At 41.3% G+C, this 17453-nt stretch overlaps 1 protein-coding gene across 1 annotated transcript; it reads right to left on the reverse strand.

Moving 5' to 3' along the window:
• Positions 1-5976: 5976 nt before the first annotated feature.
• Positions 5977-15910, reverse strand: LOC107122813 (vomeronasal type-2 receptor 26-like). Its single transcript, XM_015425954.1, has 5 exons — positions 15684-15910; positions 13909-14200; positions 10295-10522; positions 9241-9367; positions 5977-6878 (listed from the first exon to the last, which is right to left on the reverse strand). The coding sequence occupies exons 1-5, from the start codon at positions 15908-15910 to the stop codon at positions 5977-5979; spliced, it is 1776 nt and encodes a 591-aa protein (XP_015281440.1).
• Between the last annotated feature and the right edge of the window lie 1543 nt (positions 15911-17453).

Genomic DNA, 17453 nt, shown 5'->3' on the forward strand with positions numbered 1-17453 from the left:
TCTTAGTATTTTGCTGTATTTCCATGATTCTCAGCCGCCCTGAGCCTATCAAGGGGAGGGCGGGATATAAAAAACATTATTTTTTTATTTGATTCATTTGTTTTCCTAGGAAAAACAAATGAATCAAATCCATCAATATCAAGCAGAAACACAGTAACATTTTACAAACCAATAAAACAATACAGCAATAAATCAAAGCAGTAGCTTAAAAATCAGTTTTGTTCTTTTTTATTGTAAGCTCCATTGGAGACTTTTGCTTACTTCTTTGTTTGGACCAAACAGCAGGTAAAATATTTTAATACAATACAGAAGAGATAAATAAATGAATAAATATGATCAGTTCTGCATCACCTTAGATAAATACAATTGGAATATCCTTACATGTCTAAAGCTTTACATATATATAGAAAGATTCACTTATCTCATTGCTCAGAAAATTCTTGGTGTTGCATCAATGATCCAGAGGACAAAGTGCTGACATGCACATATGCACTAGAATTCTCAAAAGCTCCCTTCCAAGAAAAATTACAGTAAACTGAGTTTCAAAGCTAATTCTGCTAAATGATGGAAATGTTGTGGGGAGGTGGGAACGTTTTGGCAATGTTGGTGGGCATATGGCAGGGTGGAATCCTTTTTGGTGTCATATTCACGCTCCGATTTTGAGATTATGTCATGTGACATTCCATTCACGGCAGAAGTCCTACTGCTCAATCTTTGGAAGGTAATAATATATCTAAGCAAAAACAGGAATTAATTGCAATTTTATGTATAGCAGCTAAAGCAGTATTGGTTAGGATTTAGAAGACAGGAACTTCCCTCACCCCATGATTGGCTTATTAAAGTATGTGACTTATGTGTACATGATAAGATTTCGATGTTAATACATGAAGAAGAAAATTACTCTTATACATCAGATTTTGAAGTGTTATGCTTTCCATTTCTTAATTTTATTTGTAGTTACAAGTGTTAAGTGGCTCTCTATTTGGACCAAAGTAAATCCATTTTTTAAACTTTGTCTGCAGGAGATATCTGATATAGAATGTGTTGTATGGCTGGTTAATTTGCTTTTGTAAATGTGCTAGATTAATTTTTTTTCTTTAAAAAACCTCTTTGTTTCAAAGCAAACCACTAATAGAGAAAATGGGTTGTTCATCCATAATGGTTTCCTTAAAGGAAATATTGAGTGAACTCTTCAGATGAACATTTCTTTTTCTTAACCTGGCCAGGAGTCTCCAGACAGCCAGTTCCAGTGTCAGCAATGGGTGGGGCAGATGCTGAGACCCATCCCTGCTGTGAAATAATTGTCATTTTTCCCCTCATACTGCAAGCGCCACGCCACAGTAAAGAATGGCAATGTTACTACTTTATGGTGATGGACGCTAAGCTAAGGGACAATTCTATTCACATACATTCCACCTCTCTTTGTTAATAGCAAATCAGTGGACATCAAGGAGAATGTCACAGATACAAAAGGTAACGGTCTTGCAAGCATTGTGTTGGACAGGGTAACAAGAAAGTATGGGTTACTGGTGTCTGATATTTGTGGCCAATGCTATTAATAGAGCTATAACAAGAAAGTATGGGTTACTGGTGTCTAATATTTGTGGCCAATGCTATTAATAGAGCTGAAGGAGTTCAAACTATCATTCTAACAAAAAACAATCAGGCTTTCTTTTTACTTTGCTCTCCCCACAACTGGAATCTTGCATTGCTGCATGCTGCAAACCATTCTGGAGAGGCAATGGCTTTTTTTTCCTATTGCAACAGAATGCTGGAAAGTGACCTTACAGCATTTTCCAAAATTGACCTTGAAAGCTCTGTTTCAGACATCTTGGAGTGCTACATGTTGTAGTTGATTCAGTCAAATAGGTTTGCTGCAGTTACCACCACTAGTTGATGTTTGGAAGTGTTTTCTGGGACACTCATTAATTATTTTGGGTACACATAGGAAAAAAAATACTTACACATCTTTGTACCCAATTAGAGCCCTCGAGACAGGAAACAGTTAAAGATAATCTTAAAAATCAGTTTTAAAAACAGCAGATATGTATAAAACCAACAATTAGAGATTTGGATTGTGATATTTGTTGGAGGACTAAATTAGTCATATCAAAATTGTAACCCCTAGTTTAGAACACTGAATTATGCATTTCTCAATAGTAAAAATAAGGGTTCTCCCCTCATTTATTAGCTATGGCTCCCTTAATCCTATGCTGAGTGATAAATTTAAGTTCCATTCTCCCTGTCCGATGGTTCCAAATTAAAATCTTAAGTATGTTGGGACTGTTCAGTTGCTTAAACTATTTGAATGGATGTGGATTTTCATTGATGAGAATGGAGAAACTTTTCTGCAGACCTTTAGACTGAGGTTCCTCCCCAACAATACTTGTATCGCTTTCACAGAAACATCGCCAATTTCATTGAAAGCTGCTCCAAATTAAATAATGAGATGCATATTCTCTCTGGTTTTATACAAACTAATAAAAGTAACTAAGAAAGCAAAATGCTGTAGAGTCTGTTTACCAGAGTAAGCAAATTGAAATGGAAAAGGGACTAGTTGAAGAAGAAAAGGTAGAGCCAGAGGAAAGGGACCAAATAAAAATGGTGTAGTTAGAGGAGTAAGGGGATGTACAAAAGGGAAAAGGGGGGCCAGTTATACTCTATTGCCCATGGCCCATATAAATCTGCAACAGGCCCTGCTGACAGCACCACTGCTCAATGCCTGCTTCTTTAATAAAGCTCTCTCTGAACCATCCTGACCTCGCTTTACCTGCACATTACTTTTCTGCTACCCTATTCCTATTGAGGATCTTTATTAATTACTTTTGCAAACATTCACAGTTGGGAAACTTGTGATCACAGACAGCAAACACACATGAGGCAATATATACTGGAAAAAGACCAAATTTCCTGTTATTGAAGTAAGTTCACTTAGTAGAAAGGAGTAGATAAAAGCCTAAAGCATGCTTTCCTCTAAAACAACCAGCTAGCTTGTCTAGCATTGGGTGAATGCAAGTCAAACCTGGTCAGATATGCTCAGACCCACCAGTATAGCCTCTCACAAGAGAGACCCCAGAGAGGCATCGTGTTTCTTGCACAATCATGAGAAGAAGGGGAGAATACAAAGGGACAAGACAAGAAAGCAGAGTCAGAGGAGCTCCAGCTTAGACAAGGGCTTCTTATGCACTGGTCTTTTCCCTCGCTTTCACCGTGCATCACTGTCAGGGTGGGGTTTTTTTTCCATTCTGCATTTCCCCTCACTGTCACCATGCATGTCCATCGGATCTTCTTTTTCATTCTGCACTGTCGCCACCCCCCTTTAGTGCCCAGTTCACTTCCCGCTCGCAGTTTTCCCAGGGTTGCTCAGAGTGGTTTTCTGCCGATCGTTCCCCTTGCTTCACTTCAAAGCCAAAGATAAAATTCAAAAGCAGACAGATTCCCTTGGAATTCCCCCCCCCTTTCTTTTCCAACCCCTTGGAGGTCACTCCTCACCCACACTGAGGTCATTCTACCACTCTGCACCTTCTGCTGGATGTGTTACATTTTAAATTTTCTTTTAAAAGCTGCATGAGTCTAATGTTATGCGTTTTAACACTAAACTCAGACGGCTGGGGGGGGAGGCAGGGAAGTGAGATGGGTGTGGTGGCAGCACATTCTCCCTCTTCCCTGGAGCCACTGCCTGTGTTTTCCTGGAGTAGGTCTCATGCATGTGCATTATGGATCTCCCCTCACCTGCCACACGCGGGGGAGCCTTGGAGGCCACTCCACCACTCACATCAAGGTTGCCACTACCAAAGCACAAACCAACCCGCTGGCCAACCGCTGACCTCACATCCCTCTATGAGTCGCCCATGCCTGGAAAAGCCCAGTGGCAGTGAGCCAAAGGGGGTGGGGGAGCGGGGAGGAGAGGAGAGCAAGGGGAAGTTGTAGTGTGCCCCCTCCTTTGCACGGGCTCGGCCAAGTCAGTGGCAGTTTCCCTGTGTCAGCTGCTCCTCCTCAGCTTCCCTTGTCCTCCCTTCCCTCATCTGCCTGCCCTCCAATCTGAGCCAGGCGTGCCCAGGCAGCCACTATCCTGCCCCCTTTATCGGAATACAATTTCAGTACTGACTGCAAACAGAAGGGAGGGATCACCAGCACAGATGACAAGCTCTGTAAAGAGGGAGGGAGGGAAAGACTGGCATTGGGTCAATTCTTTCACATTTTTCACATTGCCCGGTAACAAAATGGACAATACACTACAGCTTGGCAATAAGAAAAGGGAACTTTGCAGCTGCTCTAGTCAGTTTCATTCATGGAACTGAACAAGGAGGATTTAAATGGAAGGCGCTCACTGGATGCTTCTGTGCAACAGCAGTAGGGCAACTGCATGAATTAAAAAAACCTTTGCATGCCACCACCACCCACATCACAAGTGATTTCCAACCCCAATTAAACAAAAACTGCAGGTTTAGTTTGTAGCTGGAGAATATATACACAAAATACAGAATAAATACACCAAAAAAAAATCATGTATATGGCAGGAACACAAATCTGAAGTCAGGCTTAAAGGCTTCACTGCTTAGCTTATCTGCAGTAAATTGCAGTAAACTGTGCATGCAGAAAGGACCAAGGCAGAGGCCCGTCCTAAGATTGGACAGCTCTTCTCTTTTGCATACTTGGGGAGGAGGCTTAAATTTGGTGCAACCACCAGTAAACTCATAAACACCTGCACTGCAATCTCAAACAAAGTTGAGACTTGCTAAACCCATTAACTTTGGTGTTACACAGTAAATCAGACAGGATGGAGAGATGAGCAGGAGGGATTTGATCGGGTCACTTTTGGAAACTAGGAATTATTTAGCTAGATTTGAGTCCAGTAACACCTTGGAAACCAACAAGATTTTGAAAGTATAAGCTTTCAAGAGTCAAAGCTCTCTTCATCAGATACGAATCAAGATGGCTGTATCAATTTTGTATCTGACAAAGGGAGCTTTGGTTCTCAAAAGCTTCTACCCAAAAAATCTTGTTGGCCTCCAAGGGGCTCAAATCTACTACAGTCCAACAAAGCTGCCCTCTGAAATGATGAATGATTTAGGAGCTGACAGCTTTTATCTATAAGTGCCTAACCTCTGTTTCTGTACAAATCATCTCCACTTTGACTCCTCTTAGTCCCATAGGAACCTACCATTTATGAGTTAAAAAGTAAGGAGTCCCTTTTTAAACAAAACTTTACTTATTCAAAAGAGTTATCCTCCCACAAGTATCATTATTAAGTGCAAATTAATAAATTATCATTTGCTTCCCATTTATGCCAATGATGCTCAGAGCGACTGTCCCAATGCCTGATCAAAACTGAGGGAACTTCATTTATCACCTATTAAAATTGGGTTGGATCCAGCCAGCTTTTTCACTCACTTTCACCCAAATCCCGTCCTTATTCCAGCCCCTATCTTACATGGCTTTTCTCCATGCATGTCCCACAATCTCCAGTGTAGTCTTTTGAGATGGTCAGTTGGGACTGCACCTTCCTATTTTACCAACAAAAAGGTTGGTTTGGATCCAACCTTCTGCCTCAAGTGCCTTGTGTTCTTTCTTAGGGAATGACCATATTGCCCTGAAGCTTTTGAAAGAATACATGATTATGGCTGTGATAACATTTGGGGTAGGGGGATGATAGTTTTTCTGAGAGCATCTGTCTCAGCATCTCCCTTTAAAGAAGCTTTCTAAACTCCTCTGAAATTAAAACACAATTTATGGGCTTTAAGAAGTGGTGCCAGAAGGAAAACAGAAGAGAGGAGTGTGGGTGAAATTATTTCTTTTTAAGCAAACCTTAAATCAACATTAAAAATAATGATTTTAAAGAAACAGGGAGCAATTTTTGAGCTCTCAAGGAAATCTATATAAGAAACCTACTAAGAAGGTAACAAGCAGAAAAATACCAAGGTACATGCACATATTTGGATACAGAGTACTGCAAAAGACTTATGCACAAGTTTCTTATCCATTTCTCTTCATTAACTGTCTCTTGTTGTTCAGTCCAGACCTAAAAAGAATCATGTAGCATTTAGGGGAAAAAATGCAAACCAGCAGTCCAGCACTGGAGGCTAAGATAGAGAAGATCTCCACAGCTGCCATGTATTTTCCCTTAGTGCTCAAGTAGGTTGGAACAAAGGATGCCCAAACACTGCAAAACACCAACATGCTGAAAGTAATGAACTTGGCTTCATTGAAAATATCAGGTAACTTCGTGGCAAAGAAAGCCAGGATGGAGCTCACAATGGCCAGAATACCCATGTAGCCCAGGACCACATAGAACATAATCACAGACCCCTCATTACATTCCAACAAAATTTCTTCAGCTGCTGAGTGCATATCAACATCTGGGAATGGGGGAGAGGTTACTAACCAGATAGTACAAATGCCTACTTGGATAAAAGAGCAGGAAAAAACAATAGAGTTGGCCAGTCTTTTCCCCACCCATTTCCTCATGCTGGATCCGGGCTTGGTGACCATGAAAGCCAGAACTACAGTGATGGTTTTTGCCAACACACAAGAAATAGCCATTGAAAATATGATGCCAAAAGCAGTTTGTTGAAGGAGACAGGTCACCTTCTCAGGCGGGCCGATGAATAGGAAAGCACACAGGAAGCAGAGGATGAGAGATACTAGAAGAGTGTAGGTGAGGCTCCGGTTGTTGGCTTTCACAATGGGAGTGTTGTGGTACTTGATAAATGTTCCTAGTACCAAACCTGTTACCAAAACAAATGAAAGAGCAAAAAAGGCTAAACTGGTCCCCAAGAGTTCTTCATAAGACAAAAAGCTTGTTTCCTTGGGAATACATAAATCTCGGTTTTTATTTGGATAATTTTCATCTGTGCATTTGTAACAGTCATTCATGTCTGAAAAAAACCAATTGGCCTTTAACATACAAGCATCTCACCCTGCATCTCACCATAGATGTTACAAGTCTTCATTCAAAGAGACAAAAAAATCTATATTTAGTGCTGTTCCTGTGAAATGTGTTGTGGTTATCTGAGTGTGGTGGTGAAGATGACCAGTCATTACATACATAGACATGTTTAAGGACTTCAAGTGGAACAGAATTTAAAAAGCCTAAACCCACACCTTTTGTTGTGCCCACAGTGCTGAGGAGACTTAGTTGTGACTAGGGGTGTGCATTCAGATCTATGTGAGCCAAAAATATACCCCCAAAATACCTTATTGGTATTTTTCAGGTATATTTCGGCATCCCAAACATATTTGGGTTACATGCCTGAACCCTGAAACTGTATTTTGATGCCTGGAAACTGCATCTGTATGCCTGCCAGGAGGACACCAGCCAGCAGGACAGTAAGCTTCCTGGGTGATTTGGGGCCAATCACTTCCTCTCAGCCTAACTTACCTCACAGGGTTGCTGTTGTGAGGATAAAGTGAACAAGAGGAGAACCGTGTTGTAAGCCCCTTTGGGGAGAAAAATGTGGTCTAAAGATATCCTCCGGTATATATAATTCTGTTTTGGTCATGGACTCCCCTGAACATTCCAACACGCTCCAAAATCAGTTCGCTCTCTGATCTGTCATTCAGAGGGTCTCCCTATCCACTGGCTGCTTTGCCTGAGTCCTGCCTCCAACATTCTAAACAGTTTGCTTTTCCTCTCCCCCCCACAGCCAGTCAGAACACAGAGGTCATTTGCATATGAGGCCTGATTCACCTTTTTCTCGGAACACAGAGGTCGTTTGCATATGCGGCCTCACTGGCCTATCCCTCTAACATTCTAAACAGTTTGCTGTTGATGTTCTGAGGTAAAATAAATTTCCCCTTAGTGTCTGTTGGGGGAAACCATGGTTGCAAATCTCCAGGTGAGGGCTGAAGATCACTCAGAATTACAACTGCTTTCCAGATGGCAGAGATCAGTTCTCCTGGAGAAAATAGTGGACTCTGTGTCCTTATATCCTGCTGAGATGGCCCCTGTATGACAGCCAATGTGACGTAGCAGTCAGGGCTTCAGCTATTAAAACTAATGTCCAGATGACCCAGATCAGTTCTCTTGGCGACAATGGCTGCTTTGGGCAGTAGAGTCTATGGCATTATACCCTACTGAGGCCCCTCCCCACCCCAAACCCTGCCCTCCCCAGGCTCTACCCCTCAAATCTACAGGTATTTCCCAACCCAGAGTTGGCAACCGTGTAATCGGCTATGGTACCACTTTCCAAACCCTTGGAACCCAGAAAACATGGCACTGGAGGAGGTGCTTTTCTACCTTAGCTGTGACTGCATAGCCCCAAATTAACATAAGCCAACCTCCAGGTGGCACCTGGAGATCTCCAGCTATTAAAACTGATGTCCAGATGACCCAGATCAGTTCTCCTGGAGACAATGGTTGCTTTGGGCAGTGGATTCTATGGCATTATACCCTATTGAGGTCCCTCCCCACCCCAAATCCTGCCCTCCCCAGGCTCTACCCCTCAAATCTATAGGTATTTCCCAACCCAGAGTTGGCAACCATGTAATTGGCTATGGAACTACTTTCCAGACCCTTGGAAACCAGAAAACATGGCACAGGAGGAGGTGCTTTTCTACCTTAGCTGCAACTGCATAACACCCCCCCTCCCCCTCAAAAAACAAGTCAGAGGTGGAGAGAACCATATCTGTTACCATGAGGCTGTCCTCCCATTCTACCCAGTTGGAGCAGCAAAATGACTTGAGACAGCCCTGCCTTATAGCTAAGTAGAAGGAAAGAAACATGGCTTGCCTCCCTCCATTTTCCACTTCCCTCTGGCGCCCCACCAGCCACAGTCGGGGCACTCATCTGGAGCTTCCTACTAGATCCCATTTGTATTTCTTCCTACAACGGGCATCACTCCTAGTGAATAAATAAAACTGTGTTTCAATGTCTCCTTTGATCAGCTGTTATTACAGAGGAATCCACCACATTGATATTTCTGAATGTTCTTCAAGGACAGGTCTAAGTGTGCCACCTTTTGTAGTCCATGCTGAGATAGCTTCTAAATTTAATAATCCTCAATTTGAGTCAGAAGAATCTGGCTTTTTAAAATTGGACCACTTTGTATAGTTTTACCAGGGGCAAATACTCGTACGTAAACATATACAAGATACTTTCCTCTTCTGCAAGTTCATCACAGGACAGCAACCAAAATATTCAACCACATTTCAAAGAGGAAAAAAATATAACAGAAGTGAATAGTCTTACATGGGCATATAGCCTATCTGTCTGATAACTCTTTACAATATAGGACTTACCGTTCTCATCAGAAATCTTCCCTTCTGGGCATGGGATGCAGTTGTAGCAACAAAACGGCTCCCCTTCCTTCATTTTCTTACTATAACCAGGCTGGCAACTTTCAGTACATATAGAAAGAGGCTGTGTCTAATGCATAGAAGAAGGGTGAGAGAAATACCCTTGAGAAGAGTGATCTTTGAATTGTTACAGTTCTGGTATAGTTTCATGTGTTACCAATGTAATACAGTACCGGCTGGGTTTTTTCAGTCAATCTTGCCAAATTCCCCTTCTTACTAAGGTCTTCCTTATCCAACAAGGCTTTTGTACGTGCAGGTCCCCTGATCTCCAGCACAGCCCATTTCTGACTTTTTCACCTGCGGAAAAGCTGGTTTGATCTAATCTACTATACACGACTCTAGTGTATGCTGCTGTACTAACAAGACTTATATCTACATTGAGGGTCACCTTAACTTTTTACATGTATCAATGTTATCAGCTTCTTTTGCCCATATGAGAAATCACAGCCCCTCATCTGCTGTTTGTTCCTTTCTGTCAATGAAAAAAAGAAGCAGCAGAATTTACAATCCCAGACCTCTGTATACTATCATTTCACTTTGGTATTGCCTTTTTGTAATTATGTGGGATCCCATCAGGTGTCTGATTCATCTAGGTATTACAAGAAGGTCAAGCAATGGACATCCATTTCAGGCAACATCTAGTTTGGAATTTGGGTAAAGGTTCAAGAATGTAAATGGTGATTTTGTATTTTTAAAGTAATAATATAAATAGAGGTATTTCTTTTCCCTTCCTACATATTGTAGAGGATGATAGATGATAGATGAGAGAGAGACAGAGGGGGAGAGAGGGAGAGAGACAGAGGGAGAGGGAGAGAGATTTAGCAGTGCAGAAAGAACAGTCTAGGTAGGCAGAGCCTCATTTCTTACAATGGTTGATAACATTTTATTTTCAACAGCTTTGGTATTTATTTCCAGGGATTCAACACTGTCATTTTGCACATCAGGAGTGGGACTTGAGCCTCATTCACATTCAAAATTGTTTACAATTGCATCCTACCTGGTTAAACCAGGTGTTCCATGTTATGGCCACTTCATTAATGGTGAACGCTTGGTCCGGAGGAGTGCATGGATCCATTCTGCCAACTTTCACTTTCTGAAAGGACTGGTTGGAGGAAACAATCCAGTTGATAATATCAAATCCAACTACTAACACCCCATTGTGGTCAAAGGAAACCTTGTCCCCCACACTGTTGTTAAATGACAGACCTCTTAGAAAGCGATGGAGCTACAGGGTAAAAGAAAAAGCAAGAGGGGGCATAACTCAATGGTAGAACATCTACTTGACATGCAGAAGGCCCTGGATTCAATCCCCAGCATTTCCAATTAAAAGGTTTAGGCAAGAGGTGATGTGAAAGACTTCAGCCTGAGATCCTGGAGAGCCACTGCCAGTCAGACCTTGATGGATGAATCATCTGATTCAATCTAATGCAGCTTCTTCTGTTCAAGAGTTTACAGTAGCTGCAACTGAACAGCAATACGTTGGATCTTTCAAACGAATGTCCTCAAACATTGCCTTTAATTGATGACATCTTCATTTTATTCTGTGCATAATTGTGTTTTAAATATTGCAGGTAAACACATACCTTTTCCCCAATTTAATTTCATTTTCAATTTCTTTGGAGGTATTAAATAAGAATTTCCATTTATTTTGGCAACCCCTTTAAGTACCTGTTTAAATTACACACATACACACACCATCCAGGAATTCAGTATGTTTTGTTGGCAATCAGTATAAATTCATATTTTAAGATAAGTGATTTTGTTCCTGTTTCTCATACTGACTCTTTCTCATACATAAATACATAACTCTGGATACAGATTTCTATGTATTTTCTGCCAAACAGACCGAGAGTATTGTTAAAAGATATGTGTTACATAAACCTTTCTGAAGGTTCTAGGTCAGGTCTGGGAGAGAATTTTCAGTACCAAACCATTCCCTGACATCAGGTCACAAACAGCCTCCTCAATGAGGAAGGGAAGTCAACTGTAGAGTGTCAGCTATATGGTAGAACCTGTGAAACTTATCATCCACTTGGATGCTTTGCATTTTAGACAGAGAACTCCTTGACCTTAGTAAATGTAATGCACCTTCCTTGCCTGTCCCTACACTCAACCTTTACCTTCTGTACTCTGGGGACCAGTGTGGTGTAGTGGTTAGAGTGTCAGACCGGAATTTGGGAAACAAGGTTCAGATCCCCACTCTACCACATAAACCTGTTGGGCAACCTTGGGGCTGTCACACACTCTCAGCCTAACCTACCTCATAAGGTTGTTGTGAGGATAAAATGGTGGAGAGGAGAATGATATAGTCCCTACGCTCAGCCTTTACCTTCTGGACTCTGGGAACCAGTGTGGTGTAGTAGTAGTTATATAGTTAGAGTGTCAGACTGGAATTTGGGAAACCCCCATTGAGGAGAAACATGGACTATAAATGAAGCAAATATTGGGAATTCATATGGAAATTTTCCTTAGAAGGTGAAGCAATTGCCTTTCAGCTTGTGCTAACATAAAACGAACTTGTTGGGCAATCTTGGGCCTGTCACACACTCTCAGCCTAACCTACCTCATAAGGTTGTTGTGAGGATAAAATGGTGGAGAGGAGAATGATATAAGCCCCTTTAGGTTCCAATTGAGGAGAAACATGGATTATAAATGAAGCAAATATTGGGAATTCAGATGGAAATTTTCCTTAGAAGGTGAAGCGATTGCCTTTCAGCTTGTGCTAACATAAAACATGAAAATGTGTCATTTTTAGATGCTGGGGAGAAGAAGGCAGATGAAATTGTGAGCACAGGAAGAAACGGGGAGACTGTTTACTTTGCATACCAGGACCTGTTGATACATATAGGTATGATGCTCCCTCATATGAAGATATTTATGCTATTACCTGCCATGACTCTTGACGCTGATGCTTCAGTCCCCCTCTGTCCACAGTTACTCTGTGATCAAGTCCATGTGAAATCATGGCATGTACAGCATGGGCCACAGCATGGACAGAGTTGTAAATGCTGTAGCTGTGGCCAGTCATGCTCATTTCTAAAAAACAGCTAGGAAGCATCTCCAGCTTCTCGTCCCCAGAGCAAATCTTCTCCTCCACCTTACCCAAAGATGGGTTTGGCAGCACACAGCTGAAGACCTGTTGCCAGAAGTCCCTGAGAAAACCATCTCCTGTTTTGCTGGAAGGATTTGTGCTCACCACAAACTCTTGAAATCCGGGTAGATTATGGGACTGAATTGTAAAGGAAAGAGAACCATGAATGATTTGTTTGTCCCAAGTCCTTTGATAGCCCATTGCAGTAAATTCCATCTGGGATGTCATAATCCATACTTTACCTTTTGGTGTTTTTGACAGCTGAGGCAACCATATCAAAAAAACCATGGAATAAGAGTTTCCACAGCATACCAAGACATTGGCTTTGCTACCTATGATTTTGCCATGTATTCTCAATCCCTGTTGTATCATGTCTTCAAAATCACTGAGAAAAGTAAATGTTGGGCTCCTTTCTATGAAGGAAAAACAGATACCACGCTTGGAAAATGGTGGAAGCATGGTTTGCAAAATCTTCTCTGCGTTGTCATCATCCATAGTGAGAACCCCAATCCATGTCCATCTGAAATGCAACAATAAAGAGAGAATTCCCTCATACTGAAGACCTTCACTAGGGGCCATCTGGTAGAAGAGCAGACCTGGGGACTTTAAGTTCATCACTGGAGCAGAGCCATAGATGAGCTGAATGGGTAAAGAGGGAGAGACAATAACCTTACACATAATATATTAAGATTCCTTATAACAATCCAGTAGGGTATATCATTGATACTAGTCTGTGCTACTGTTAGGGAGCTGTTGGTGAGACTATATTTCCTTGCACAAGAATTAGAACTCTGCCAGCTGCATTTCCCCTGCAGGTACTCATGATCCTCCATATGGTGCCTGTGGTGTGTTTCCTGGTATTCACTTTCCCAAAGTGAAGAGCCAGTCCTGGCTTTCCTATACTTCACGGCAGTAGAAGGTTCTTCAGTAGGGACCAGGAGGCATTGCCTTTGTGTCTGCAGGCAGCATTTGGAAACAGCTGCCTCCATTATAGAAGGATGCTTGGCTTCCAACTTCCCAACATTTTAAAGACTCTCCCAATGTTTTCTGATAGGACCCAGCCCTTGTGGTGGCCATTTTTAAATAGTATTCACTACTCTAGTATTCACCACAAATGTGTCCACAAGTTCAACTAGATTAGGGAACCATTGTTGAAGACACACATTTAGAACACAATTGTGTCTACAAATCTCAGGTACATTTTTACAACATATAAATTCAAAACCAATGAAAATATATCAGTATAGAGGGGTGGATAACTGCACCCATAGTCCCTGAATGCAAAATCTATTTGTTCTTGCCCCAAAGGTCCCTTCTATTGTGGTATGTCAGCTGAGAAACGTCTTCTGCAGCCATTGACTAGGTGGCAACTTTGTTAAGTGCTTATCTCAGAGTTGTTGTTTTTAAAAAAATTGATTCTTTTCCTGCCCCCCTCTCCATCTGATTACTTCAGATGGACCTATTGCTATCTTCAGTCCCCAGAATCATACCAGGCAGCACAAAAGAGCCATATATCCTACTTGAGGGATTTTGTAGATATCCAGGAGAGTAGCCATATGAAGGGAGGTTTGAAAGTCCAGTCCCCCGATAACTGCTATTGGGTTGTTCTGAGTGTCACATTCGTAATTGGGCACAAACTTCTTTCCTGTAGATACAAGTTTAATTGTGGATTGATAGGTCCACTTTGCATTGAAATAGCTGTCATAGATGAAGAAGCCCAAGGTGATATTGGGTAAGATGTGAGGGGTTTTATTGACCTCCTTGATTGCAAAAGCCAAGGCCAGGATGTGTTGGTAATTCTTAATCACTACCCTAGAAATGAAAATTACAATCTGTATCAGATGGATTGCTCACATTTGTTATTGTCAGTGTTCTGCAACTTCTTCATTCACATACACAACTGTATTTATACACAATCTTTCCTTTGACAATCCTTAAGCTGGGAATTTATGCACAAAGGCATAATGATCAAATAGTGTCATTATTCTGCTTAAGAACATTTTCTTGGAACATTAACAAAAATGAACTATATGAATCAAAATAATTAGAACTTTTATGAACACACACACACACACACACACTGTAATACTGATCTTATTCTACTTTATAGCCGTTTAGCATTAAATATCTTAACAACACAGTTGGGTTTCAGTTTCTTTTATAACCCACCTTTATTGTACAGAATAAAGAGTAACAGGCCATTTTCAACATTAAGAGTCAGGAAGATATCAATAAGGTGTTGGTGATATCCATGTGATGAACGATTACTATACGTATCTCAGATAAAATAAATGCTGAGGGAGTTGAAACAAAAAATTAGGAACCTTGGAAGGAATATTAAATAGCATTATTAAGAGGAGTTTTAATTATGTGTGGGGTAAATGGCTTTTTAAAAGTATGGCATGTCACTGGAATTAAGGATGTAGATTATTTTGGTAGAAATTGGCTTCTCCTCCCTCTTGAACCAGCAGAAAAGTGCCAGCAGAGAAAAAAAATGTCCATTGTTTCTAAACAAGATACATGAACTCTTGGTCAGTATTACCTACTTGTCTGGCAGTGGGTCTCAAGAGCCTTAAGTCTTTTGAATCACTTCCTATTTGATCTTGTTTAGCTGGAGATACTGGGGATTGAACCGGGGATCTTCTGTGTGCAAAACAGATACTGTCACTAAGCCACAGCCACTCCCTCCAGGATGTCCCCTTTGTATTCTGACATGGTGCATTTACAGTGAAACAACTTGCGATAACAAAATGGAAGTGCAAAGAAAAATGTATAATATGAGATAATAAGACCAGGAATTTGAGTGAGTAGAGGAAAATAGACCTGTTCACACATTTCCTCCCTCTTCCACTCTTGGACAAAAGGGAGTTTCTTTGAGCATTCTTTCAATTGTATTCTTTCAATTGTATTCATGTGTTAACAGTCCAATTGTTGTCAACATGTTAACATTTTAACATTCTAATCTAATGGAGAGAGTCTGTGGATAACTGGTAGAGTATCTGCTTGTGTGCATAAATTCCCAGGTTCAATCATTGGCATCACCAGTTGAAAGGACTAGGTAGCAGGTGATGTGAAAAAAAACTCTCCCTGAGACCTTGGAGAGCTACTGTCAGTCTGAGTAGACAATGCTGACCTTGATGAACCAACGGTCTGGGTTCAGTACTCTGCATCTTCATGTGTGTTCCTGTATTCAATCAGATAAGTTACTGTTCAGAGGCTATACCTCATATGCCCAATTACTCCATTGGCCAGCAAAACAAATGGATATACAAAGGTTATTTTTAAAAATCCTTACGCAAGTTCTTCAGCAAACGCCTGTTGTGGATCTTCAGTGAAGGCTATTGAAGTGTAGGCAAGGAACGTCTGAGAAGCGATGGCCCCAATAATGAGGTCTCCTGGCTGATGAAACTTATGATATTCATAAAGTGGAAGGTGTAGCTCATTCACCCCGTACTTATTAATGTCATCTTTGCATAATGTATGAGGAACTAGTAGCAACAGCAGTCTCACGAATATTACCATCCTGAGTGCAAATCTTCATTCTAAGCATAGATTTCTCAATTTCCATCTACTATAATATCATCAAGTATTTCTGACCCTAATATGAATACACATGTATGCTGCTAACACACAAACAGTTTAGGATCTAAATGGCAAAGGATCCAGTCTGTAGATCTTTGTCTGTTCCTAGTTGCTAGCATCAGGTCTGATAGTGATAGTTTATATTCATAACCTTTCTTCAGACCATGCTATTGATTTCATTACAAGTACCAATTGAACTTACGCAGAAGGTTTGACAAGAAGGAGAATTAATTATAGTCCCTTTCTTAATGAAAGGGGAAGGAAATCAACCATTCAGATTGGGGTGTTCCCCATGGACTTCCTGTTTATCACACCCGAATAGATTTTTTTTCTTCTTCTACAGCTGGGTCCCAAGGGACACCTAGGTTTGGAATGGTCTACAACAAGAAAACTCCACCAGACAGAAGTATCTTGGTCTAATAAGAGAGGAACTTCATGTGCTAATTTAAGGCTATTAGGTCACCTGCTATGGTGGGAGACCTCCCACGGTCAGCTCGGGTTGGGCAGCACTGCTAACTTAGAGTGGCATGGAGAAAATGGGGGCAATACATGACATTTCAATGTTGTGATGCCAGAAGTGACATCATCGAATTGGCATCATGCAGTAGGATGTTCCATGGATTTTGGGTGGGGGGGGTCCCAGAGTATCACATTGACATAATGATATCACATCCAGGGTTGCATAAGAAGTGACATTGCAGCATCAGAACACTACATATTTACATGTCCCTTCCCCTCATCCGTCTCCTGCTAGATGACAGCATTCCACGGGAACCCTATGTTAATTCTAGAATTGGATGCTTTTAGAATATGATGTCGAAACATAGGAATCCAAATGATAGCCCTGTCAAGGCTGCAATGGAAGTCTGGAATGAAAAGCTCCTGGAAGCTATTAACATGGTGGCCCCCATTTCAACCTCTGTGACCCTCAAGACAAAATGCAGTAACTTAAAGAGGGTAAGAAGATATCTCAAATGCTGCTGGCAGGAAACACATGCTGACTCTGACCGGCTGTGCCATAGAGTTCATTGGAAGTCCTATGAGGCAAAGAAATCCTACTTTGCTGCTACTATTGAGATGTTTCATTTGCACCCAGATCAGCTGTTTAAAGTAGTTCACCACCTGTTGACTCCAAAGACTGAGCCTTTAAACTCCCAGGAACTAACTATTAACTGTGATGCTTTTGTAAAATTCTTTTTTGAGAAATGATCTCAAACATGCTCTGATTTGGCTACTGGTTATAATACACTGAGATACTAGAACTCTCCAACACAAATTCATTCAGAGCTGTTCTCTCAAGGGCAGTTCTCTAGAGAGCTCTCTCAGCCCCACCTACCTCACAGGGTGTCTGTTGTGGGGAGCAGAAGGGAAAGGGATTGTAAGATGCTCTGAGACTCCTTTGGGTAGTGAAGGGTGGGGCATAAATCTGATCTCTCCTCCTCCTCCTCCCCAACAGCCCCCTTGGATTGGGGACCCTTGAGGA

Source organism: Gekko japonicus, unplaced genomic scaffold (assembly GCF_001447785.1).
Source record: "Gekko japonicus isolate JY-2015 unplaced genomic scaffold, Gekko_japonicus_V1.1 scaffold3444, whole genome shotgun sequence".
Lineage (NCBI taxonomy): Eukaryota > Metazoa > Chordata > Lepidosauria > Squamata > Gekkonidae > Gekko > Gekko japonicus.

Excerpts from the sequence above, each read along its gene's own strand:
- LOC107122813 (XM_015425954.1), bottom strand. The coding sequence starts at position 15,910 with ATGGTAATATTCGTGAGACTGCTGTTGCTACTAGTTCCTCATACATTA. Across the intron at positions 9,368-10,294 it reads GGAACACCTGGTTTAACCAG|ACACAGCCTCTTTCTATATG; the intron begins GTAGGATGCAAT and ends TCTATGCATTAG. Across the intron at positions 6,879-9,240 it reads GAAGATTTCTGATGAGAACG|ACATGAATGACTGTTACAAA; the intron begins GTAAGTCCTATA and ends GGTTTTTTTCAG.